Here is a 25435-nt window from a genome sequence, read left to right as displayed (position 1 = left end):
GAAATTGTGGGGGGCGGAGAAGTTTCTTTTTCCCTTTTTTTTTCCCTTTTTCTTTTTTTTTTCTGCCTTTTTGCCTCTTCACGGTTGGCTGGATGAGGCCTAGACCGGAACCGTTGTTGTATCACTGCTCTCATACTATATCAATGCTCGGCTTATCCTCTGGTTTTCCACCACATTGTCTTTTTCTATTGATTATTGGTTACTTATTCTTATACTATTCCAGTCTCTTATGTATCATATATTTATATTGCTTCTACGACTTATCCCAGAATACTGTACAATAAACCCGGTACTTATACGGTTCGAATATATTAATTTGTCTCCTCGTACCTGGTGGCGCCCATTGTGTGTATCTCTATTCAATCCAAAAAACAACTAACAACACTACACTATACCAGAACCGAAAACACATTAAATTCGAACATTGTCTCAGCTACCATGTCCTGTTCCCAACTTGAAAATTCTAAAATAGATATATAACTTACCCCGTGAAATGTACCGTATGATAGAAAAGGGGTTGCTCAAAGACGGGACCGACCCATGGTTCGCAATGCAGTTCATAAATAAACCCACCCAACTAATAATCATATATAATGGATAACGATAATTAATGATAAGACGTCTTCAGATTCTCATAACTTCATAAATCATACAAGTCCAGACCTTTCGTACTATCTACCTTATTTATCATCTAGTCCGACATCCTGATACCAAAATATACACAGTGAACCAAATACCCAAGTCTCCCCACATATATACTCAAGAATCAAACTCCGGATTCACCCACCCCGGTACCTTCGCTTTGGATCTCAGTAACGCCCCGTATCGTTGTAGCACAGCGAACACGCCCGTTCCAGCGACAAGCACTATCAGGGCTTGTGCTGTAAATGTCCACGTCCAGCCGGAAGAGGCCTGCCAGTTGGCGATGAAGAACTGTATATTGTCAGCGTCCTGATCAATTGATAGATATGTATGGGGTTACGTACAGGATTGATAAAAGCACTCAGGTTGAGGAACACAGCGTAGAAAATGACGACACTGGTTGACTGAAGCGGGTAACTGTCGATTATGTAGCTGCTTGTTACTGTGTTGCCGATTTGGATTCCTGATGAGACTGTAATGTACGAAGGTATCAGTCATTGAGTGGTGAAGAGGGGAGGGAGCGAGAAGTGAAGAATGGCGAGGACTTACATAAGAAGAATGCTATTTGTCCGATCATCCAGTGGTAGCTTTTGTCGATGCTGATGCCCCAAACTATTAATCCGACTTTTGATAACCTCGTTAGATATAGCGCTCTACCGATGGGTTCTTTGGGCGACATAGACTCACCAGCAGTGATCACAATAGCAGGATAGGCTAACCATAACCTCATCTCTGGGATTCGTACGCCCTCGTTTTTCCTTGCTAGTCGTTTGACAATATAATCGCTCAGTCTCCCTGAGCAGCACACCTCCGATACTAGCGTCCCGATAAATAACCCCAGGAATAATAGGCCTTGGATCAATGGCGAATATGTTGCGTACGCTGCTGGTACCATGGTTATCACGGATAACACCCACCAATACCAAAGAAATGAGTATCCGAGGACGGCGAGGACGACAACAGGGAATTGAAAGGTAAGAAAGAAGCGCACGGTGGCATCCCAAGGTTTTGGATGGCGCAGGCCGGGGATGGGCCGGATGTTAAAGAATTTGAGAGCCTTTGTCCGAGGTATTGTATCTGTTTCTGTAACCTGTAATGTCGCTTTGGGTGTTGCTTCACACTTCTCTTGGGGCTGTTCGATGTCCGTTGAGCATGGGGAGGGGTCTTTAGGCATGTGCTGGAGCATGCGGGTGCGTGGGTAGAGAGTCTCGGGCATGAAGAAGAGTTCGAGGAGGAGGAGGACGGCGAAGAGGATCGCATTGAACCAGTTGATCCATGCTGCGCTCACGAGATTGAGGAACCCGCCGACTGAGAAACATAATGTTAGCATTTTAGATCTGGTCTAACTGCTAGTAGGGAGACTGGGAGAACAGCGTACAGGTAGGGCCCAGAAGGAGTCCTGAGTCGATGGCCAGAACCCATAATCCTAGTTTCTGCCCGCGTTCATAATCAAAGAAAAGATCATTGACTGTCTTCATTAGAGACTTGCAAGATACAAAATTAAGAGTGTAAGACGTACATACCTACAGCCATGCCTACTGTTGACCCCGGGCTAACACCGAACCCTTGAAAGAATCTAGCAGTCATATACCCTCCATACGTGTCAGCCACCGCTGCACCAATAGTGGCCACCAAAGAGATGGTTGTCCCTATGATGAAGATGATTCGACGTCCGTAGATATCGCTCAATGAAGACCAAAATAACGGGCCCACAGACAAGCCCAGAGCAGGAATAGCCACAGTCCAGTTGACCTGTGAGTAGTTGATGCTGAACTGGGACTGGATCTCGGGAAATGAAGGGACGGTCGTGGTAGTGATGTAAGTGAAAAGGAAATATCTGGCTTGAGTTAGCACTATCTGGCATAGCTATGAAGGCAGAAGCATCATACTTCAGCATGACTATTCCCAGAATGGAGTGCTTCTGAACCCTAGACCAATTTAAAGGGTCTAGGGGATCCGAGGTTGGCGGGGGATGGAGTTTCACGCCATCTCGCTCGACACTTTTGATAGGAAATGGTAGGCGTTTCTCGTCACTGTGAACTATGTCGGTACCCATGTCACCGAGGGAGATGTCTTTCTTCTTTTCGTCCATGGTTATGAAGTCTAGTATAATGAGTGGGCATCTGGGGCATGTTTAATCAAAGTATATATACAAATTCCGGCGTAAGAAACAGTTATCAAGGCCTGGTAGTTTAATGTGTAACATACGGTGCCTGCATAAGAACAAAGGTCAGAGTACGTCGACACACAAGCCATCGAATCAGACTCTTGAGGCATATCAGAAGCATGCCTTATCTCTTCGGCCATAAATTAGGGTTTAGGAAGACAATACGTTCCGAGGGAATGCTTAGCAGCATGCGCTGCTACAACCAATAAGCACCATACATTGGCAGTCACTAATGTTTTCTTTATATTTTTTACTCTGATTCTTGAACTATCTATGGAGACACCCATGACAAGCAAAGTTATACTCTTCTTAAGCCGGGTGAATTCTCCAAAAAATAGCTAAGCTGCTCAGGGCTTTGAGTCAATCAAGCATGTGAACCAATACGAGCTATCACTGTTTTGTAGGTTCTGTTGATTGTCTTAAAGTCTTTTCTCATCTAGATGGGTCTTTCGCCGGCCCTTTGAGCCTTTGGTCCACTGATTCTATGGGCAATGTCTATTCTCCTTCTATACCATCATCTATGTTACAGGCTGAATCTGCTGGTACTACAATTTTCACTACCTCACTATCATATGCTAATTCATAACTCGCCAAAGCACTCTCTGCAGAGCTGTATGCGATTGAGTAAGGCATTGTAGCAATAGCTGCTATCGTAATACGATAACCCTACTTGAAAGCAACCTAAGAAAGATTGAACAAGTCCGTAATACTATCAGATCTACAATAAATCATACAGGCACGCTATCCAACGATTCTAAAGTAAATAATATAATAGTCATACTAGACCTAGAATGGAGAGCTGTAATTCAGTACTGTTAGTTGACACTTTAGGTAGATACTGAGAAAACGGATGCTTTAGCCCTAGTGGGCCCTAATAACAGACCCCCTCCCCCCGGGATTATACGGTGCATTTCTTGCTGAACGTATGAATATTCTCTAAAGTATACGAGGTATAAGCGGGGAATCTAATCATAGTTATTCACAATCTACAATCAGGTCTCTGATAACGTCTCGGATCGAACGTGGGGTAGCGATAAGAAAGTCTCGTCATGATTTAAACTCCAAGTAAGGGGAGGGGATACGATCCTTTCCTAATCAGGAACTTGTTTCGAGAAAATGGAAATGGACTATCTGCAGGCGAGTGGGACATTCCACCGACTTATTCCTTGCATCATAACTGATAAGGGACGAGTTACCACATAGAATGGTGGCTCGACACTTTTGACTATCCTTTATCGTGATCTCGGTAATTGAATGACTTCATAGAATTTCTGAACTATGTGGGTCAGTCAAGGTCGTGATTGAGATGTCTGTGTTCGTTCCGATGTATGTATTACGATAATAGTAATTAGTATACCTTCTTTGTACCTCTGTATGAGGTTTTTGGTACTCCTTCTGATCCACTTGTGTACTTTGTATCTTTGCATTAACCAAATATAGCCAGTAGTTTGAGCAGTCTGCAAGGTGCCCATGCAACAAGTAATATAGGCTCATGACTCCTTTCACTTCAAATATAGAGACTTCTATCTGTGTGTGTGCAATACTGGTCAACCAGTTTATCAATTCCTCTGTCCAAACTCCGTAGAGATGTATCGCCAACGTTCTCCTTGCTATGGCGACACGCCTAGTACTGAAGAAGAGCCCACTGAATATACCTCCCTCCTTCCAAAGCCAACTGATATCGACGATCCTGAAGATCCGGATCGCTATGACAGCCATAGTTCTGATGAAGAGGGCTGGAGACAGTACCTCACTGAACTCTGGATTCTGTTCAAAGGCTCTATCCCCGTTATTCTGGCGTATACACTCCAGAACAGCTTGCAGACCGTATCCGTTTTGATAGTCGGACGCTCCTCGCCCGAAAACCTGGCCACGACTGCATTTTCCTTGATGTTTGCCATGATCACGGCGTGGATGATCGCTTTGGGTGGCACGACAGCTCTCGATACGTTGGCCTCGTCAACGTTCACGGGTAGCTCAAACAAGCATGACCTCGGTGTCTTGCTGCAAAGGGGCTTCTTCGTTCTGAGTCTCTTCTACATCCCCGTTGCTATCCTTTGGGCATGCTCGGAGCCCGTCTTCCTACTCCTAGGTCAAGATCCGCAGCTGTCCAGGGACAGTGCGAGATTCTTGACCTGCTTGATTCCAGGTGGTTTAGGATATATCTATTTCGAAGTGATGAAGAAGTATCTGCAAGCTCAAGGTGAGACTCGGCTCGCTGTGTCGCCTCTGAACCTTATCACTAACTCTGCTGTTCCCAGGCATCATGCGTCCAGGAACATATGTGCTAATGATTACATCTCCCTTCAATGCCTTTCTCAACTACCTATTTTGTTACACCTTTGAGATGGGCTTACTCGGGGCGCCATTTGCCACTGGTATTTCGTACTGGTTGTCTTTCATCCTGTTAGTCCTCTATTCCCGGTTCATTGCCGGGTCCGAATGCTGGGGTGGTTGGTCACGAGAGGCGTTCCAGAATCTGGGTACCTTTGCCCGCCTAGCCTTCCTAGGTATCATCCATGTCGGCACGGAATGGTGGGCATTCGAGATTGTGGCCCTGGCAGCAGGCCGGCTGGGGACAATCGCATTGGCCGCCCAAAGCGTTATCATGACCGCAGATCAAGTACTCAACACGATCCCATTTGGAGTAGGCGTCGCCACGTCGGCACGAGTGGGCAACCTCCTAGGTTCTCGGAACGCACCGGGAGCAGCCAAAGCGGCAAATACGGCCGCCTGGCTCAGCATTCTCCTCGGTGGGGTTGTACTGGCTGTACTGATGGGGACACGGCATGATTTTGCAAAAATCTTTAACTCGGACGAGCGAGTTGTGCGTCTAACCGCCGAGGTGCTGCCGTATGTTGCACTATTCCAGATTGCAGATGGCTTGAACGGCAGTTGCGGGGGCAGTCTGCGTGGTATGGGTCGCCAGCATGTTGGAGCGATGGTCAATCTGGTTAGCTATTACTGTGGTGCACTGCCGCTCGGCATTTGGCTGGCGTTTCATGGCTGGGGCCTCAAGGGCCTCTGGGTGGGACAATGTATTGCCCTGTATCTGGTGGGGGCGTTGGAGTGGATGATCGTGGCTCTGAGCAATTGGAGCAAGGAAGTGGATAAGGCGTTTTCGCGTATGGATGTGCATGAGCGATTGGAGGATGGAATGTAGAGTGGTAGTACGGCGATTCGGTAGTTCATGGTATGGAGATAGGAAGTATTGCAGAGTTGTTTGTGCTCATGTCACTTTGTCGAGCGGTTGGCCAAGAAATCCTGCTTCAACGAGTTAGTGCCGTACCCCAGACTAAAAAATGTCAATTTCTCCGAGGACAGACCAGACGTTCTAGAAGTTGAAGCTAGTGGTGGTGCATTGATAAGAAGCCGATCGTCCACTCATGCGGAGGATTTCCTTGTCATGGCGATAAGAACTGATAACCCACATGTAGTCTGGATCACTAACAGTCCCCGTAACCTTGACTAAATTTAACTGCGCTTCCTGGGCTTGCATCATGTTCGTCTTCGCGTGGATTCTCTCCCCAAACTTTCCGTTTTGGGAAACTGAATGGCAATCCTTGCATTCGGCTGCATGTTCAAAGAGATAGTAAATCCTCAGCCTGTCCCACTCCCAATACCCTCCAAAGTAGGAAGTTGTAGGGAGTGGAGCAGACGCCAACTATATCTCCTTGTTCCTATCGGAGACAGAATCTCGAAGGTTTATCGGTGTCTTTCCTATGTCCCTTGACTGGTTCAGTGTGGTTGATCCATCCGGGACGCAGGTGGTGGTTACCTGATCTCGAACATTGCACAAAGGAAGCAGTCAAAGTGAATTATGGATTTACCAGGGCTATAGTTGGTCGGAAGTAGGCGAGGGGAAAGCAATCTGAGGAAATGGAGTTTACGATTGCCGTGAAGGGTCACATAAATAGCAGTTTAGTTCCCTTCATCACACAAGAAATAGACCTCAGTCTTCCAATCAAATCAGTATCGAATTTGTCCTTCTCTCTTCGCAATCACATCAAGCATCAGTGCCAACATGCTCGTCACAACAGTGAGCCTGCTCGCTCTTTCTGCTGTGGCTTCTGCCCATAGCAAGCACCAAACCCCCATGTCCGGTCCGCACCAGAAACTTTGGTATAACACTTTGCCAGGAGATGGTGGTACTCAAGTATGTGTGCAACTGCCGCCTATGCTTTGTAAACATTCGACTGACAGTATCAGGCCGACTCCGTCTTCTCAGGCATTTCGACTTTCGCTCGTTTGCCTTACTTCCCCTGTCTCTCTAGCGAGGATGAGAAGTACGATATTGCCTTCATAGGTATGACCAGACCATCAACTTCTACTGTTTCCTTTTAAACATAACTAATACAATCATAGGAGCCCCCTTCGATACCGGCACCTCATACAGGCCCGGTGCTAGATTCGGCCCCAGCGGTATCAGACAAGGCTCCCGCCGGCTCAATCTCTAGTAGGTCTTTTCCACAGAACCATTGCTCACAATGACCAGGACTAACAAAGATACCCTGCAGCGGCGGCTACAACGTTCCCCTAGAAGCCAATCCCTTCGTCAGCGATCTAAAAGTCATAGACTGCGGCGACATCCCCGTTACCTCGTATGCCCTAACCCACCCCCAAAAGACACTCCAGAACTAACAAACAAAACTCCAGCTACGACAACGCCTGGGCAATCCAACAGATCGAAGAAGGCCACAATAGCATCCTAATGCGCAAGCCCTTCACCGACGCAAACGAATACGGTCTCTCGCGAGCAGGCAAAACCCTCCCCCGCGTCATCACCTTAGGAGGCGACCACACCATCACCCTGCCCCTGCTGCGCAGTATCAACAGGGCATATGGCCCTGTCAGTGTCATTCACTTCGACAGCCATCTGTACGTCGTAAACTCCACCTTCCCACTTTTCCTGTATCCCAGAGCTAATATCCCAACAGCGACTCCTGGAAACCCAAGGTCTTCGGTGGCTCCCCAAGCCAGGTTGCCTCCGTTAACCATGGAACTTACTTCTACCATGCGGCGATGGAAGGACTCCTCAGAAATGATACGAATATCCATGCTGGTATCCGGACTACCCTCTCCGGTCCCTCGGACTATGAGAATGACGGATACTGTGGGTTTGAAATCGTCGAGGCTAGAGATATAGACACCATCGGTATATATTTCCCCTTCCCCACTTCCCCAATCACTCGCACATCCTCCACCTAAGCACACAATAACCCCCAAGGCAAAACATAACTAACGAGAACAAGGCACGGACGGCATAATCAAAAGAATCCGCGATCGTGTCGGTACCGAAAACCCCGTCTACCTCTCCATTGATATCGACACGCTCGATCCTGCCTGTAAGTTCCCTCCAATATACCCAACCCAGTCCACCTAAACATACTACCTACGCCCCCTCTCTCATTTAGAGCAAAACCCACCCAAAACACAAAACAACGGCTAATAGGAGATATTAAAAATTTACAGATGCCCCCGCAACCGGTACCCCCGAAACAGGCGGCTGGTCGACCCGCGAACTGCGCACGATCATCCGTGGTCTGGACGGGTTGAATCTCATCGGAGCCGATATCGTGGAGGTTGCGCCTGCTTATGATACCAATGCCGAGTTGTCGACTATGTATGCCCCCTTCCTTCTTTTCTTTTTCCTTGTTTGCTTTGGTTGGGATAGGTTTGCTAATGAGCTGTGGGTAGGGCTGCCGCGGATGTGCTTTATGAGATTCTTACGATGATGGTCAAGAAGGGGCCATTGACTGTTGATTCTGAGGGGTCTGTTGAGTTGTAGGGTTCTTTTTCAAGTATATAGGTGATGATGATATGAGTCAAATGTCTGCTTTAGCAACTCTTTCTGAAGGAGAATGGTGATCTTCCCCCCACCGGGACTGACCAGCCTCTTCCACTATTCTCAATAGCGTCATCGGGTTAACGTATAGAAATAGCCGTCCTAGATTGCAAGTGGGCTAGATTACACGGAAGAGAGAGTTGAGATTCACTAGTGGATGATCCGCAGATCATATACAGAATTAGAACGGCATACTATGCCCTATCTGTACTATCTTGTCCCAAAAAATATAGATGTCTTTTCAAAACAGAAATATACTTTAATAACTATTGCCTGTCAGTCTTCTCTACAGCAAACTATTGAACGCCTTTGCATCGGGTTTGTCAAGTGACTAGATTTTGTACATTTATAACGGAGGTCCTCTCATCTCTTTTGAAACCGTACTTAGTCTCTCAGAAAACCAGGAAATATCTTCAACCTGAAAATAATCAAAGTTACAGGAGCCAAAACTAGTGTCAAAGATCACTATAATCCCAATATGCGTGTCTCCCTACCCACTATCCTTTCCTCCGTGCTCTGCACTGTTTTGGTTTCATCTCAGGAGATCAACCCCAATCTCGACACGTACACCACAAAATGCGTCAAAAATTATGGTATTCCACCGCCCGGAGCCGAAAGTATTCCCGGCTCTTTCTCCAATACTGACTGTGCGAATGACGCCGGGGCACGGGGCGCCGTGGAGGTTGCTGTAAACAAACTCAAGATTGATTTTGTTTACGGTGTCACTCGGCAGGTTGTGGCTGGTACCAACTATGTCGTCTTTGTTGTGAGTAATGGCCCCTATGTACGTGAGCAGGGCATCCCGGCGATGCTGATATAGAACAAATAGAGTCAAAACGAACGAAATTATCGGGTTCCTATTTACCAAGATCTGAACGGAGATTATTCTCTTGAAGGAGACAATATCTGCTATGTGAGTGATAATTCAATGCTAGCACTAGGTCGACTGACATTCCTACTATGAGTAAGCGCTGACAAAGGTGTTGATAAACAGGATGTGAGTGATGACTGTTCGTAAGATCCATGAGTCTAATATGCTTACCAAGAAGATAGGACGGTCAGCCGCCTGAAACTCTAAGGCAGGGAGATTGCGGTCATTCCTCCCAGGCTTCGGCTTAATGACAGTATTGTATGTGAATATAGCGCGATATCGCCCATCGTGAGACCACCTGCCAATCTCTCCCACAGCTAGGAATATTTGGCGACCACTTCAGGGTGGTGTTACCAACGAAGCTCTCTTTTCTGGCTGCCTTGGTATAGGGGTTTCCCTTAAAAAAAGGTTGACTGGTACTTGCCACTCGATACGGCAGTGGATACAAGCTGGCAGGTCCCTTTTCGTGAGCTCTTGCCTTTTGTTCCCCACTAGGATAACTGAAGGAATCCAAGGGTGTGTACCAAGTTTTTCTTGTGGAGTTGGTTCCATTCTCAAGTACAATATATATGAATCTCCTACGTTTTTTATTTTATTTTGTTTTTCTCCTGTTTATCCTTGGTTATATTGATTCTTCCCAGGATGAAAGAAGTTAGAACTCATGTATAGTTTATAGCAAGGTTTTTATATACTTCAGCGCGGATGGCATTCTACTAGTAGAGCCTGCTATTAGGTCGATCTCTTCTGCCGATATGGGTCAGTCAGTATCGTAGCTTAACTTAGCTAACTCCCATTATTCAACCACAACTGTCAAATCTCTCCAAGCACCAGATACAAAGCGACTACCAGGAAGAAGTGTTTGGTGTCCCCCAATTCGTGGCTCGGCTGCCACTACCATCGTCTCCCGGAGTATATCTGTGAATGTCGGCAATGCAGGCTCCAGGCTTGCAATCGGTGCAGTCTTAATAAGTTTTTACTATGAGGTGATTGATCATGATGCCAATACTTTGCTGGTTTAAAAGGGACCGTTGACAGTGGATTCTAATGGGTCTGTTGAGTTGTGGGATTTCTTTCCTTCTTGTTGTATAGGTGATGATTCGATGAGATAGCGTTAGGTTCCAATAAGTCAACGCCATTCCTCCACCGTCAAGACACAGTTACCGGAAATAAATCCGAAATGAGCAGGCCATGTGTATTGGTTACTGACCCTGCAGTACTCTAGTTGTCAAATACCAATCTAGGTGGCCAGAAGTGGTGGATATACTGACTGCATACATATCTTTAGGTTTCCTCGAGTACCAGTAGCGGTGTAACTACCGAATCAGCTCGCTGATCCCTAATATCTCAGCTTTGGCTGATTTGAACAACCATGCGAAATGGCAAGGAGTCACTAAGAATTCCATGGAATCCTACAGTGGGGGTTTCTGCTAAATCTCGTAGAGGGGTATATATATCATACACAACCATTCAGATGCTAGTTTTAAATATTGCCCGAACATCAGGAAGAAAGACGGCATACAAAAGCTCCAGTGACGGTGAAATATTTTTTCACTTTCGGGCAATTCAAAGCGAGGATGTAAGTCACTTCAAAGAGGGGGGGGGAAACGTCTCTTTCGTACGAGAGCAGCGAGCAAAGGGTCATACCGCAGGGGAGGTTGAGCCCGAGACTTAGCTACGAATCACGCAAATGAAGCAGAGGGGTTGATAAACCTGACTGAAGCCTTACCGAAGCTGGCAGACTTTCGACAACTCGTGTACATACTTCCGATGACAAGAGCCATTTCTTAATGTTTTATCCGCGAATCTGTCTAGATCTGGAATCTTTTTTTGACTCGTAGGCCCCCCACTTACACAGTATCTCGTGAGGAATACGTAGTGTGGCTATAGAGCGCATAGCGATTTGAATACTCTGACATACTCTCTCCTAGTCTGTAGAGTAATGGTGTATTAGACACGGAACAGTGATTTAATCCGCCTGTAGGATTAATCCCAGCTCCAGCCGTCAAGCAGCAGGGTCACCTGAACTAGAATACTACAGAGTACGTAGTGCTAAAAGTCAAAAAAGCAATTGGTCTGTATCTAACTGTCCTCTGAGCAGAATAGATGAAAAACTCTTACTGGACTTGTTCAACGCTTCCATAGGACGATCAGTCTGGATTGTGGCCAGCTGAAGCCGTGTACGTGTACAACTTTATAGTGTAAATTCAAATGAATGGAAAAAAGCCGGCAATCAACGAGTAAAGCGATATTGATAGTTCCGGACTAGACTCTTCGCGGAGTACGGAAGTTGTGGCTGGCTGAGCTCATGCAGATCTTGTCAAGCTCGCTTATCGACAACAACCCCGCCATAGAGACGGTGGCTTGCTCTTATTGGATTGATATAGATCAAGCTCGCTACCGAGATGTAGATCTCTTGTCCCAATAACCCAAATATCCGGCCTTTGACCGTGAAAGTTCGGGTCCGTGCCAGCTATCATTCATCATTCAGTGGCTACTATCTCCACTTGTAGTTGGTATCTACAGATAACTGGTCTAATAATGCCTCAAGATAAATCTAGAATGGGTTTAGGAATCCCTCTTTATGACAGAAACTTAGGTGTCACGAGTCATGGCTATAAGCAGGCGAAGGTATAAATAGTGTGGTTACTTGCGCAAGTAGAGTTTTGGTGCAATCTTTCAATTGTCTAAGTGAAGAAAGACCTCAGGCCCAGCATACAACACAGAAAAGCAAAATGGTAAGATGGATTACAGCAAACTTTCTATATGTGGTCTAACATTATCTATACAATAGACACTCACAAGGGCAGAGATTAAAGAATGGAGGGCTCTATTCAAGAGCATGGTGAGTATACATAATTAAAACATTTTGCACTGTCACTAATCACATCAAATGAAAGAACAAAAATAGTAGGGACAGTAAGTGCCTTCTCTATAGAAATACTGTCTCCAATAGCTCATGTGTTATGCCTGCTAGAAATTCTCACGGAGGATGAGTTGGTCAACTGGGTGAACGCCCACCCCGACAGTGGCATCCTAACCGAGGAGAATGCCAGGATGTTGTTCAAGACAATGGACGTAAACGAGGACCAGGTCGTCACATTTTCTGGTATGTCATCTCTTTTGGAATCCCCATCCAGTCTTAGAGCTTGCTTGCTCGTACTGACTGTTACGGATAGAATTCATTGACGGGTTTTATGGACGATATGCCCCAGGGGGTGACCATGAGGAATAGTTTAGAACTAAAGAGCGCGGTGTTGGTAAATCAGATCCCTTTCTTAGAACAGGTTTCCAGACAAGCTTTATTGTTAGGAATCAAGCACTTGGTCTTAAGGTGATTTCCTAGTATTTGTACTATTGTAGCTGCAATGTAGTATGCATATAAAAATATCAATCCCCTTTTGGCGGTAAGGTCGTACCTGAAACACCTGATCCCAACATGATCCCCAACATGAAATATTAGTTGAGGTCTAGCCCTCCAGAGTATCTTATTATACTTCTCCAAACCGGTACCCTGAGCTTCCTGTTAAGAGTTATATCTTTATAGATCCAGCAAGAGAGAGACTGGAGAGCAAAACCCTTGAACAGCCGACCCAACTCAAGCAAGTAGATTCTTTCCCTTAAAGACTGCAAGGTGATTATTAAACCAACTTCCAGCCTGCAGCGCATCTCGAGGGTGTCGCAGTGACGACTACGATATCAATTCACTGGGATTGCAGATGAGCTGGTTTCGTTTGTGCGTGTGAATAAGACCTGGTTCAGGAGTACTTATAGCTACAGCTTCCTCTGCGGATTCTTGTAATAGAATATCTATTACATTTTACAACTTTCGTAAACTGCGGTATAGTCAACTTTCCGCTCCATATCATATCAACAATCATTGTATACTACTAACTCAGAGACTCTAGGTACTGTGCCATCATACGACAGGACAGATTCAAAGTATTACCATTCATTGAGGTAACATTATATTTAAGGAGAATATCTTTTTTAGTGCTGTCATAATATAACTTACTTAGATATTGAGATTCCAGTTAGAAGGATACAGTTTTGGTTGAAAACCTGATCTGTAATATACACTACTTTTCTAAAGACTACTTAGAGTTGTTCCATTACGGTTTAGAAACACATATTGTATGTATAAGCCGTAGAAGCATATCTTAGGTGGGGCTGTACTAAAATGCAGAGACTAAGAATTGAGCTGGATATCTCGAATTAGACCGTAACGCCCCTTCCGTGCTGTGCCATGCATCCAAAGAATGAGTAGAAATATCAAAGTAAGCGAATCGTGCAACTGGGTATCATGTCCCAGGCCAACCTGCATGATGGAGTCGAATTGCAAATCAAAGCGAACAAACCCAGGAATGGAATGAGGAATTGGCAGGCGCCATAACACCGCTTTTCCCCTCTTAGAGCGAAGCACCGCCTATCAGGACCAGAAAAGGAAAAGGAACATAAAGGTATCTGAAATGTAAGCTTAGTCGCCTATATGTGACCGTATAGTTTCAACCGATACAGACATGTATCGTTTCCACCCCAGTTCGACATAACCCGGAAAGCCACCTTGTTCACTCGGATCGCTGGAACATCAATGATAGCGTCTAGCTCAAACTTCTGGATGTGGTTTGAGGCATGGAGATCGTAAGTCCACTGTCCCACGCGATAGAATGAAGGTCCCAGGAGTTCGTCGTTCGAGTATGCGCCCTCGGGTTCACCTTTATATGCTAACCGAAGTGTATCAATGATGTGGTCGTGGAGAGAAAATTGCTCAGACAACATCCCGGATTTGCGTGAAGGATTGGGGGAAGGAGACGAGCCAGAGTTCGATTCATCGACGATCTGGAACTGAGCCCATAGCTCCATATCCCGAGGTGCAACTTCTGGTCGGATGCTTGCCCCCTTCGGTATGTGTTCTACAACCACCTCCTCTGGTACGATATCACGCCCCAGGTTCAGTGCAAGCTGAGACATACCAGAGCGAGGTTTGCTACACCAACACTCTCCCACGTCCTGCCAGGGTGTCAAAGCTGCAAGGGGAGGCTCCGGCTGTCGCTGCGAGCCTCTAGACAAAAGTTGAGAGTGGAGCTTGTGCAGCAAGCCCACAGACCGCCCAGATGTGGGACTTGTGTTGTACAGATCGACAATAACACCCATGCCTATAGATAGAAAATTGGTTTTTGGAGTCTCCTGTTGAGCTGGGAGTGGTTGGACAATGGTGGTGGGAGGAGGTACATGTTCAACCTCGGATTTAATGACATCCATCTCCTTAGACAGCGAGGACACTTCCTCTCCCAGGCGAATCACTTTGTTAGAAAGACCGTGGACTGCTTGCAATGCAGTTGCATTCAAATCGCGAAATGGGCCTCCGTACAATGGAAGATGCGAGCCGATACTGGAGGAAATGGTGGAAATGTGGCCACCAAAAAGGCATGCGGTGAGAATAGCTGCTGCTAGTACCACCAGAGTGAGTGCTTTGGCAGGCAAGCCTCTCTGAAAACTAATTGCTGCATTCCCCACTGAGCGCACATTGCTTTTGACACGTTCTCGTAACGGGGACGCGTTCTCATACGTGCATTCATCAAATGAAGTCTCTCGGATAGGATTGCTAGGAATGATTGTCCTAGTGGGCGCTGAAGAAAGCTCAGGTTTGGATGCGATCCTGGGCGCTGGGGCGGGAGCGGGAGCACGAGGGGGCGTGGGCTCGCGCTCACGCCCACGCAAGCGTTCAGGCTCTGGCTCCCTTTCTGGCTCCGGTTCTAGTTCTGGTTCTGGTTCTGGTTCGGGCGAGGGCGTGGGCTCAGGCGATAGCGCCACTTCGGACTCTGACAGCGGTTCAGGCTTAGGCTGAATGTCGACTGTCGCAGCCTCAGGAGAACGTGACTTAGAGATAGAGAGCTGGGTAGTCGGTTCGTCAACTTCTTCAATAGGCTCTTGGGCAAACGCGAAGCCTGAAAACCGGCGGGGAGGAGCTGTAATGTTCTTTCCATGCGGTCCATCAAGATACCCATTCGGACGTGTCCGTTGCAGGTCATCTTCATGGATATCACGTTCTACGTTCCACGAGATGACTGATTCATTGTCGACAGAGGTTGCAAAATTGGGTGAGCTCAACGAGACTGCATTCCGAGCAGGTGATCCATACCGCAGAAGTGGAGACGGATAAAGTTGGTCGGTAGTCAAGACAGGGTATTTGGGGTTCGTAAGAGATTCGGTAGCAGGGCTGGATGCTGTGGACAGAGTGTGTGGGATAGGAGGAGTAGGAGTGGGAGTAGATTGCTCCCCATGGTCTTGGCCATTAGGATTAGGAGACATAGTGGCTTCACGTAGCGAATCAAGCAGCTGCAACTGATCTGGAGTTGGCTCACGCCGGCTTCGCCGAACAGGGGATAAGCTTGCAGAAACAGATTGCCTTCGTGAGCGTGTGTTCATGTGAGGTCTGTCAAAGTCTCGATCTTGGGCGACCCTGCGGCCTTCATCAATATTGGTTGCCATCTCAACCAGATTCATCCTCGGCTTCGCCGCAAGCTCACGGGGAAGAATTGGTGTTGTTGATGAGCCATAGGCGAACGATTGCTTGGTCGGTATATCAGGCAAGGCAGGGTTCCTCGCGTCTGGACTTGACATGTTGGGGATGTACGAAGGAGTCCCACGGTCAGAGGTCCGAGTCACAGCTCCAGCACGCCGAGTAGAAGCGCGCTTGGGAGGCATGTTGATGGTCTCCTATCGGAGACAAACGTCGATTTCGTGAGAACTTAACGTAAAGTAAGCGCCCTGAGAGCAATGTTAGTCAAGATTGCATGAATGAGAATGATACATTGGCCGTAAGGGCTTCGGGGTACTTGTAACCCGGGAGAAAGCAAAGCAAAGCATGCACTTACAGTAAGCCCGTCGAAAGTGAATCAATGCTGTCGCATCCACAGGGTATGGCAACACTGATTCAATACCCAACGGCGGTTGTGGGACCACCAGTCGGAGAGTATAATATTACAGTTGGCAGCTCAGTGAGTAGTTACCTAGCAAGTACTGCACATCGATTAGAGGCGATCTAGAATGTTACTTGAGTCGCCGCCTTGATGGAGTCTTCGTAAAGTTGAAGTGAGGCGCACCACAACCGCGGCACAAGGCGCCGCTCACACAACGACCCCTTTAACTCCCTAAAGATAAGGTCGATTAAAGGGACCAGAGAAGCTGCTTAATTGAGATATTGAGGTAGCGAATGATAAAGCTTCGCTTTCATTCACGAGAAGGAACACGGCGCGCGGATGCGACGCGGGCGGAGATTACTGATGGTCAACACCAGCGTGCAGTCTGCAGAGCGCACAGCGGTTCAAAGAAGCTATGAGAGATCACAATCAATTCTTCACTGCTTTGCGACCGTATTAGCACGCGTTTTGGTGTATTTAACGCTAACCTTGCGGTGTCGATGCTGTCGCGAAGTCCGAGTAAGTATTTGGTATGCAAGTCAGTAGAATCCCTGATCCAGTAAAGCGTGACTTGTTCGCCCCACCCAAATTACGGAAGGCCGAAGTTCAACCCATGTATTGACCAGTTGGCGACAAAAAATTGGGATACGAAGTTCTTAACACGATCTGTAAGGTCTAAAGAAACACAATGGTTGCGGGCTTGCCTTCCGTTTCAGTCTCCTTTACCATTACCCTAAATTTACTCCCAGTCATTTATATTCAATGTGTTAAGAGACGATCACTTCACGAAAGACACTTTACAAATGCTGTCGGTCCTGGACAGCTTTATTTCGCTTCTAGAACATTGCTGACATATAATATACACATTCAAGATGCTCTTGAGAGTTCGCAGGAAATATAAAGACAAGTGCCCGCATGTACATCCAAATCCGTCCCAGAGCCAATGCCTCATAGAATCATTTCTAACACGTCCACGCGCCAACAATACCGTCCTGGCGACCTTCAATGAGAAATCCGTCCTTGAGGCACACTCGGTCAACGGTCGCAGGAAGCGGTCCTTGTTCGTCCACACCAACACCGGCACCACAGTCCCAGTGGTTGCCGTCCGCCTTGTCGTAAACCTTCACCACACTCTCTCCTGCAGCAGCCACAATTCGCTTCGCGTCGAACTTCATGCTAGTGATAGGTTTATCGTAGGCGAATGCGTCGTAGATAGATCCCATACGGAGATCCCAGATCTAAAACATGTCAGCAATGGCATCCATATCCTCGCGGAGTCAGCAGCAACATACCCGAATACTACGGTCCATACTTCCCGTCACGAGATGCACATCATCAAACTGTAGGCATGTAACGGGGCCAGTATGGCCAACAAGACTACGGTGAACCTGGCCACTGCGCAGATCCCACAGACGGACCATGCCGTCGGCAGTACCGCAAGCCAGGGCGGCATCGAAACATTGAAGCGCCCCCACAAAGTCTGCAGATGCGTCTGGTACGCGTCCGGACGGTCGCCATGTGCTGTCTCCATTCAATGTATCCGCCTGAGCTGCAGCCCAAAGAACATCCAATGTCTGTACACAACGTCCTTTGACGAGATCCCATTGGCGCAGAGTCTTATCAGCGAGCCAGAGATCAAGTTGTCACCTCGGAAATGGAGCGCTGTCACCTCACCGACATGGGAATCTAGTGAAAATACGTGGCAATCCTCCAACGTCGTTGAATGGGATACTTGGGAAGCATCGTCAGCAGCGTCTTCTTCGTCCTCTTGCTTGTTAATGCGGCTGCTTCGAGGTCTAGAGCGGGCGCGACTCAAATCCCAAAGCTTGACTGAGGCATCCATAGAACCCGTAGCCACGATGTTGTCCTCGATCTGGAGACATCGAACCGATGCGTTATGCCCCTCCAAAAACCCAGTACACCTTCCAACATTGAGATCCCAAACTCGCACGGTATCATCCAACGCTGCGGTGATCATTGTGCCGAAAGGATAGTCAAAATCAATGGCCGTCACCATATCGGTATGCGCTTCCATCTCCTTAATCAACGATCCGGGATTGAAGTGCTCGTGTAGAATAGGCATAGACCGTTTTCCTGAAAGGATTAGCCAATAGTCTAATGGAAACGGTCCGAAGAGACGTACTTTTTGATTTGTGCTTCAGGCTCTTCGGCGATGGAATCTTCTGATAGATTGATTCCGACATGAAAGATGCGTCCATGGCCGGATCCTCGGAGCCCATCGATTCATCGTTTGCGGATGATTTCGGAGTGCCCATAACAGCAGAAGCTTCCGGTGTTTCCTCTTCAATATCCTCAAGTTTATTTTCGAGCTCGGTCACTATTACCCAAAGTCAGAAGCAAACTGCGATGATCGAGCCAAGTCCACCCACGTTCGTGTTCCAATTCCGCCTCCTCCATCTCTAGTCCAGCCAACCGGTCCAAAACAATCTTGCGCATGTTGTGAAGGTTCGCGATCTTGTTGTCTATATCGTGTATCTCCGAGCTGCACATATTTTTGCGCACACCCATCAGTTGCATGCGGCGACTTAACAGATCGCGTTCCTTCTTCAGGTCCGCCGGGGTGGACGGAAGGGCCGCCCGGTTTTCGCCATCTTTCAACAATTTCTTCGATTTGGAAACGCGCCGTCGATGGGCCTTTCTATATTCAATATCGTCTTGGGAGGCCTGGAAGCCTTCAAACAGGGAGTAGGAGCTGCTGTCGTCGGGGATGTTCGCAAGGAGGTCGTCGGGTAGAGAGGAGAGAGCTCGCGATTGGATTTCGGAAGTCGACAGCTTGGAGCGGACCAGATCCGTCGGCGTGGTTTGGGTCAAGGCGAACACTCTGCGCTGCGTGTTGGGCCGCCGCAGCTCGCGCTGAATATCCGCCATCGCATTGTGGTAATGGGCGGGATTCCCGTCGGCCGTAGGGCCCATTAAATGCCCGGCTGTCGACGTTACTTTCCTCCCGAGGCCTCGATATGTCTGGTCTGAGTCCCGGAAGGATCTATCAGCGGATCATTGGGCGACTGGAGAGAACAGGCAGATATAGAGGTCCGTAGGGACTTACCGTCAGGCCGGTCCCTAGAAGACCGTCATGCTCGACAATATCTGACAGACCAGAAGGCGACTCATCGCGGCGGTGTTTGTCCATATCACCGACCTGAGCAGTTATTGGGGGGTTAAAAGCCCATGCGGAAGGTCTAGAGAGGGGGGAGGCAAAGCAGGGCAGGTCGAATAGAGTCGGCAGTGCACTTGCTCTATTTTTCGGCTCTCTGGAAGAGAACTTTCAGCTGGAGCTGCACGCGATAAATGAATTACCGCGTTGCCGGAACCTGAACTATGTACCGTAATATTACCGCGGATCAAGAACCGTAGCACATGAAAGTCGTCGATAAGGACAGTGTGAGTGTTTGTGAGCTTCAGTAGAAGATTGTAAAATGGGGGTTTGCAGCTTCTTCAGAAATTATTTGTTTTTTCCCAGTGCGAATCCATTCTTAATGCTTGGCTTTATAAGTTGTAATACCGTCAGTACTGAAATCTAGACTTGAAACCCCCTGCAAATGAAAGTTACCACATGACGGCATCAGCCAGAGGAACATTTCGAGATGACCATCGGATCAATCTGGGATCCTTCGTAATGCGATCCTTTCAGTTGATGCTCTATGAATGCCTTCCGGACATCTACTCAAGTTCTGATTTCTGTTTCCTTTCGTTTCCCTGCGAAACGATGGATCGGCGGCTTAGCGCTTTTCCCTAAATCGACGCAGGCTTCTGTACTCCGGTTTAGGAAGGGTTATGAAGGGTGCTCCCTGCTATAAAAGCACTCGTAAATGGTTCTCTGTATATATTATTCGATGATAAAACCCCCATTTACTAATTATCAGACTCATGCTTAGCTGAGCAGACCTCAATATAAGTCGTGTGAACCTCGAAGTATTCATAATACTCGGTATACTCCTCCCCAGCCCAACGACCAGTGGACTCGAGGAAAAGGAATATCGTTCTGCGCAATCGGGGCCCCGCAGGAAACACTCACTTGTCGGCAACAAAACGAACGAGAAATTTAAACCACAACCAACTAACGGAGTACTAGAGGAAAAAAATCATGGACACAGCCATTGACCTTTCAGACGCCTCCAAGGCCCTGGATCTAGCCAACATCCGGTTCCAATTGATGTAAGTCGCAAGGCATTTATTTCCCACGGCTTACACGTTGCCCCGCAGTCGCACGGCTGCCGTCTAGACCAGACACCAAAACGACCACAGAACCCCGAAATCCCTGTGACATCTCTGAGCTGATCATGTGTAATGCTACAGCCGTCTTGAAGACACCATCACCTTCCACCTGATTGAGCGCGTCCAATTTCCCCTCAACAGGCCCATTTACGTCCCCGGCGGTGTCAAGATCCCCGATGACATCCCTCTCATGGACTATCTGCTCCGCGAGCAGGAGCGTATCCAGTCGCGTGTACGTCGCTACCAGTCCCCGGATGAATATCCCTTCTTCCCGGATGTCCTTGAAGAACCGATCCTAGCGCCGCTGGAGTATCCCAAGATTCTCCATGACAATGACGTGAACGTCAACGATATCATCAAACAGCGCTACATCGAGGATATTCTTCCCGCTGTCTGTCCGCAATTTGGACGCGAGGATCGCGGCGAGACGCAGGAGAATTATGGGTCCGCTGCGACCGCCGACGTTAGCTGTCTGCAGGCGCTGTCTCGGCGCATTCACTTCGGCAAGTTCGTGGCCGAGTCGAAGTTCCAGAAGGAGCCGGAGCGATTCGTCAAGATGATCAAGGCGAATGATCGGGCTGGAATCGATGACGCTATTACGGACGCAAAGGTCGAGCGGAAGGTGCTGGAGAGACTGGCGCTGAAGGCGAAGACTTACGGAACTGATCCCGCATTCGCGACCGAGACCGGCTCCAAGATCAATGTGGAGGCCGTCGTTGCCATGTACAAGGTGAGAAACTACTTTCCCTTCCTTTCTTGGCCAGCAACATACTAATCCCGTCTAGGAATATGTCATCCCCTTGACTAAGGTCGTAGAGGTAGAATACCTTATGCAACGCCTGAAGGGAACTCAATGGGAATAAACGAATGGACGAAGATTTACGAAGATAGAACCAGTCATAAACGCATGAACATATTTGAACCCCAGAAAGGAGACCATAGAGTTATTAATGTATTTTCAAAACCTGGATATAGACACGCTATGGACAAAGGCGCAGAGCAACTTTTTTCTAACATCATAAACCATGCCGTAACCATCAAACTCATACCGGAGGCTGCAAGAAGTCCTTCATCTCGTTGATCGCACCCTCAAGTTTATCCGCATCGAACAGCATCAGACTTCCATTGGTCCTGATACCCACCTCCTGGAACGCGCGCTTTGAATCCGAGTGTCCCTCATCATGCTTATGTGTGTACTCGATAGATCCGAAGCACCGCGTGTGCTTCTCCAGAATCTCATCCTCAGGGTGGAAGTAGAACTTCTCAACCTTATCAGCCGACTTCTTCTTTTTCTTCTGCGGCCGCGAGTCCTCCATGTCCAACTTCGACTCAACCTCTTCATAATTCTTGGAGACAATCAGGTAATGCGAGAACTTGTAGGGCTCCTTGTCTTGAATAGCCCACGCAATCTCCTCCATGAGCATGGTGTACATGGGAGGAACCACTTCGGCGGGCATATTGATCAATCGCTCGGTAAGAATCAATCCGATCGGAGGAACAGGTGTTTGAGAAAGAAGCTGGGAAAGAGGGGCGAGGTTGGGGTTCGATGACGCTTTACGCTGGAGGTAGGATATCAAATCCTTGATGACGGGTTTGTCCTATTCTGGGTATTAGCGAGCGACTTTCTCTCTTGGGCGTTGCTCTCGCGAAGCGTACCTTGTGTTCCTGGAGGTTGAGCACGGTCAAGAAGGCATACGGATCCGACTCGTTACCGTCAACCTTGACTGTTGATCCCAGCAACGGTTGCGCGAGGATCATGTCCGACAACGCGGACATGTCGAAGATCTGGGCATCGGAGTCGAAGAGCTGGCGGAGGAGGACCTTAAGGCCGTGGAAATCGATCGGCTGAGGGTCGAACCATTCGAAATCGACATTCACAATGTCCATGTCCTGCGATCATTATCGGTGTTAGCAAAAAAATGATGTATGCGAAGGTGGTGTTTTACCTCGTCGGACTCATCGCCGTCCACGCGAGGGTCAGTGCCGCTCATTTCGACATCGTTGTCTTTGATCTCCTTGCGTTTACCCATTGTGATCAGTACACTGATTACGGCGTGATAGTATGGTCAATTCGTGGGGTATTGGTTTGTTGGACTCGGTCGTTTTGGGCTTCATCGGCGGCCGATAAAAGTTGCTCCGCTCTCGCTAAACCTTTTCCGTACATTTTATCGCGGGGGCTAAACAAAAGTATATCTCTTGAGCAACAATCGATCAACAAGCCAATATAACATCAAAGTGATACGGGGTATATAGAACTCATATCTCTAATATTTCCTCTAACAGGTTCACATTCAATCGTAAACACATTCCATCATCATCGCAATCCAAGATGCAACACCAACAAATCTCTATACATACAAACCATGCCCAAGAATCAAACATCACTTTCCACCTCCTCAACAGTAGGCACCTTATCCAACTCCACCCCATAAAACCCAGCAACGAGCTGAATACACTCCCAAACAACCTTCACATCCTCCATGCTGACCCCCAGCCTCCTCGTCCCGCGAATATGCCAATGCGTCTCATTCTTCAGATTCTGGCTCATGATAGCCGGGAGCACCACCATCTGCGTATCAAGATCATCCAAGACCCCCCGATCTGACAAAAACAACCCATACGTAATCTCCTTCGACAACCACCCGAAGTCCTGATGCGCGCGGAACAAATCCAGCGTCCCGGTCGTGTTCCGCGCATACAGCTTCTCCAGCCACGCTACGCCGCGGTCATGGTTGGCCTGGTCGCATTGCCAGTTCTCGCGCGTGAAGGTGTAGTCCTTGTCTTCTTCGCGTTCGTATTTGCTGATTGCGAGGATGGCCTCGATGGGCTTGCACACGCCCACTATGATGATGCTTTTGAAGAGAGCTTCGCGGAGGCGCCGGACCAGTGCTTGTCTAGCTGATGGGGTGCTGTAGGGCGCTTGGTTGATTAGGTGCAGGTACAGCTGGTCGCAGCGTTCCGGGTCCCGGTGGGCGACTATTGTGGATATGGCGAGGATGTACCATTTTTCCGGGGGGAGCGAGGTCTGCGCAAAGCGGGTAGAGAGGTCGTCGAAGAGTTGGACGTAGCGGGGGTCTGGTTGCGGGGTTGGTGTTGTTGTTGTTGATGCTGATGACATCTTGCGGGTTTGGGGTTGGAGTGCTGGGTTGGGGAGGTTGCGAGTAGGGTGTGCGTGGCTACTGTAGGTACGTGTTGCTGGTGACGTTGTAGAGATATTGAAGTATTGGGGTTGTCGTTCGGGCACCGAGATCGGACGTGGGTTGTTGAGAATCAATGGTGGTGGTGCCCACCTACTAGTGCTAGTAGTATACAAGTACGCTTGTCTTGCATATAGACGCATGATCTGTAATGATTAATTGGTTAGAAGATCGTCAGTGCGAAATGATGGCGGAAACATGACAAAGCAGCGAAACATGCCGAATTATGGATTTTCTTACGAGATTCCATATCCGTCTAATCTCATAGATCCGGGAGTGGAAGTCAAACACCAAAACAAACCCACGCAAGCCCTACCCAGCCCCCCAATCGAGGAAAGAGAGAACAACAGAAGTGATTCCAGACCAATCCCACCTATGATTTAATCATGTCAAGTGCAAAGCGCAATCCCACGATAATTGGAGTACCTCTTCCAGATATTGTTGTAATGCGCCCCACCTATGATCTCAGCGACCTCAGCCATGACATCACACCAGGGTATACAAGACAGTATAAAGAAAGCATCGTCCTGACCTTTATTCCTAATTCAATGCAATCAACTCTTTAATCTGAATTATCCTCGAGTACTCTACCACTACCTCTTTCTTCTTCTTTTCAAATTTCTACAATCAAACCTCAATTGATCAAAATGTCGGGCCAATCTAGCGTGGGCAACCGCAGCCTCTACGAAGCAGGCGACCAGCGCAACGTGCCTCAGTCCGTCCTCAACCAGCAGGACCGCTACAATGAGGGCCAGAAGCACAGCCATAAGAACTTGGATTCGAGTATGTCCATCTCTGATTGCTCTCCATTGATGGGATGTTGCTGCATGAATAGTGCTGACGAGAATGCAGAGGACGAGCGCTCCATTGCCAACAAGCTCGCTGCTCGTGAGAAGCAGCCTGACTCTAGTCATCATCACAACTATGATGTCAATCCTGAGGCGGAGATTAGCAAGAAGGACTCTACTAAGCCGGTATGTTTCCCTCTTGTAATGATTGTCGAAGATGGTTGTAGCTGACTTGCTTGTGACCAGGCCAAGATCCATGGCAACGAGCCGTCAAAGGGAGCCAAGATTGACCAGGAGCTCAAGGAAGAAGACGAGCAGAGACTGAGGGAGAAGGGTATCAAGAAATAAATTCGCCCTGGAGGCTATGGTGTAACAACCAAAGGTTATGCTTCTTCGTCCACGAGCTGGTTTGAAATGGCATCTTCTGTAATTTTAGCATGTACCGGTTGACGAAATAATGGGAATTGATCAGCATTAACGTGCACGTTTGCGTACATTTCTATATCCTCTGCTATTATGCAACATTATGAATGATATGTATATACATATTGTAATCGGCCACGTCGTCGTCTCGTAAACAGCGTATTGCGTCCCTTGGTCTCACAAATAGGCGCTCACAACCCAGCAAGTGTCGTGTCAAAAGGTAATCTATGCCAGCCTTCGTGATAAGGATTGCCGAGCCAAACACTATGGCGGTAGCGGCTGTAGGTGGGACCCGGACTGACTAGACTGGGACCAATTTAGCCTTCGTCAACAAACTTAGGGTCGT

At 47.9% G+C, this 25435-nt stretch overlaps 10 protein-coding genes across 10 annotated transcripts; 5 read left to right on the top strand and 5 right to left on the bottom strand.

Annotated features, from left to right (window-relative positions):
• Positions 1-759: 759 nt before the first annotated feature.
• Positions 760-2734, bottom strand: ANOM_005198 (putative MFS transporter; the record flags this gene model as incomplete). Its single annotated transcript, XM_015550455.1, has 7 exons — positions 760-933; positions 987-1114; positions 1192-1266; positions 1330-1950; positions 2021-2110; positions 2166-2479; positions 2532-2734. 7 exons carry the CDS (start codon positions 2732-2734, stop codon positions 760-762), a joined length of 1605 nt encoding a protein of 534 aa, XP_015407634.1.
• A 1662-nt stretch (positions 2735-4396) lies between these two features.
• Positions 4397-5972, top strand: ANOM_005197 (MATE family efflux transporter; the record flags this gene model as incomplete). Its single annotated transcript, XM_015550454.1, has 2 exons — positions 4397-5012; positions 5071-5972. 2 exons carry the CDS (start codon positions 4397-4399, stop codon positions 5970-5972), a joined length of 1518 nt encoding a protein of 505 aa, XP_015407650.1.
• An 861-nt stretch (positions 5973-6833) lies between these two features.
• ANOM_005196 (agmatinase) lies at positions 6834-8597 on the top strand (the record flags this gene model as incomplete). Its single annotated transcript, XM_015550453.1, has 9 exons — positions 6834-6965; positions 7019-7115; positions 7175-7265; positions 7327-7410; positions 7466-7687; positions 7747-7964; positions 8062-8154; positions 8282-8432; positions 8507-8597. The coding sequence occupies 9 exons, from the start codon at positions 6834-6836 to the stop codon at positions 8595-8597; spliced, it is 1179 nt and encodes a 392-aa protein (XP_015407649.1).
• A 535-nt stretch (positions 8598-9132) lies between these two features.
• ANOM_005195 (uncharacterized protein) lies at positions 9133-9474 on the top strand (the record flags this gene model as incomplete). The annotated part of the gene is made up of 1 exon (XM_015550452.1): positions 9133-9474. The coding sequence occupies one exon, from the start codon at positions 9133-9135 to the stop codon at positions 9472-9474; it is 342 nt and encodes a 113-aa protein (XP_015407637.1).
• Positions 9475-14007: 4533 nt separating this feature from the next.
• ANOM_005194 (uncharacterized protein) lies at positions 14008-16230 on the bottom strand (the record flags this gene model as incomplete). The annotated part of the gene is made up of 1 exon (XM_015550451.1): positions 14008-16230. The coding sequence occupies one exon, from the start codon at positions 16228-16230 to the stop codon at positions 14008-14010; it is 2223 nt and encodes a 740-aa protein (XP_015407631.1).
• A 1177-nt stretch (positions 16231-17407) lies between these two features.
• On the bottom strand, positions 17408-19693 carry mdv1 (WD repeat-containing protein; the record flags this gene model as incomplete). Its single annotated transcript, XM_015550450.1, has 6 exons — positions 17408-17683; positions 17738-18061; positions 18115-18539; positions 18589-18783; positions 18836-19427; positions 19513-19693. Coding segments are annotated over 6 exons (1992 nt in total), but the record flags the coding sequence as incomplete, so codon positions are not given.
• Positions 19694-20550: 857 nt separating this feature from the next.
• On the top strand, positions 20551-21544 carry ANOM_005192 (chorismate mutase ARO7; the record flags this gene model as incomplete). Its single annotated transcript, XM_015550449.1, has 3 exons — positions 20551-20621; positions 20763-21411; positions 21467-21544. 3 exons carry the CDS (start codon positions 20551-20553, stop codon positions 21542-21544), a joined length of 798 nt encoding a protein of 265 aa, XP_015407630.1.
• Positions 21545-21724: 180 nt separating this feature from the next.
• ANOM_005191 (protein-transporting protein BCP1) lies at positions 21725-22711 on the bottom strand (the record flags this gene model as incomplete). The annotated part of the gene is made up of 3 exons (XM_015550448.1): positions 21725-22279; positions 22338-22571; positions 22628-22711. The coding sequence occupies 3 exons, from the start codon at positions 22709-22711 to the stop codon at positions 21725-21727; spliced, it is 873 nt and encodes a 290-aa protein (XP_015407636.1).
• A 344-nt stretch (positions 22712-23055) lies between these two features.
• Positions 23056-23799, bottom strand: ANOM_005190 (uncharacterized protein; the record flags this gene model as incomplete). Its single annotated transcript, XM_015550447.1, has 1 exon — positions 23056-23799. One exon carries the CDS (start codon positions 23797-23799, stop codon positions 23056-23058), a length of 744 nt encoding a protein of 247 aa, XP_015407648.1.
• A 726-nt stretch (positions 23800-24525) lies between these two features.
• ANOM_005189 (uncharacterized protein) lies at positions 24526-25014 on the top strand (the record flags this gene model as incomplete). Its single annotated transcript, XM_015550446.1, has 3 exons — positions 24526-24661; positions 24731-24852; positions 24913-25014. The coding sequence occupies 3 exons, from the start codon at positions 24526-24528 to the stop codon at positions 25012-25014; spliced, it is 360 nt and encodes a 119-aa protein (XP_015407640.1).
• Between the last annotated feature and the right edge of the window lie 421 nt (positions 25015-25435).

Source organism: Aspergillus nomiae, assembly GCF_001204775.2.
Source record: "Aspergillus nomiae NRRL 13137 chromosome Unknown contig00105, whole genome shotgun sequence".
Lineage (NCBI taxonomy): Eukaryota > Fungi > Ascomycota > Eurotiomycetes > Eurotiales > Aspergillaceae > Aspergillus > Aspergillus nomiae.
The sequence above is the reverse complement of the archived record's forward strand: the minus strand, read 5'-3'. Positions and strand labels throughout refer to the sequence as shown.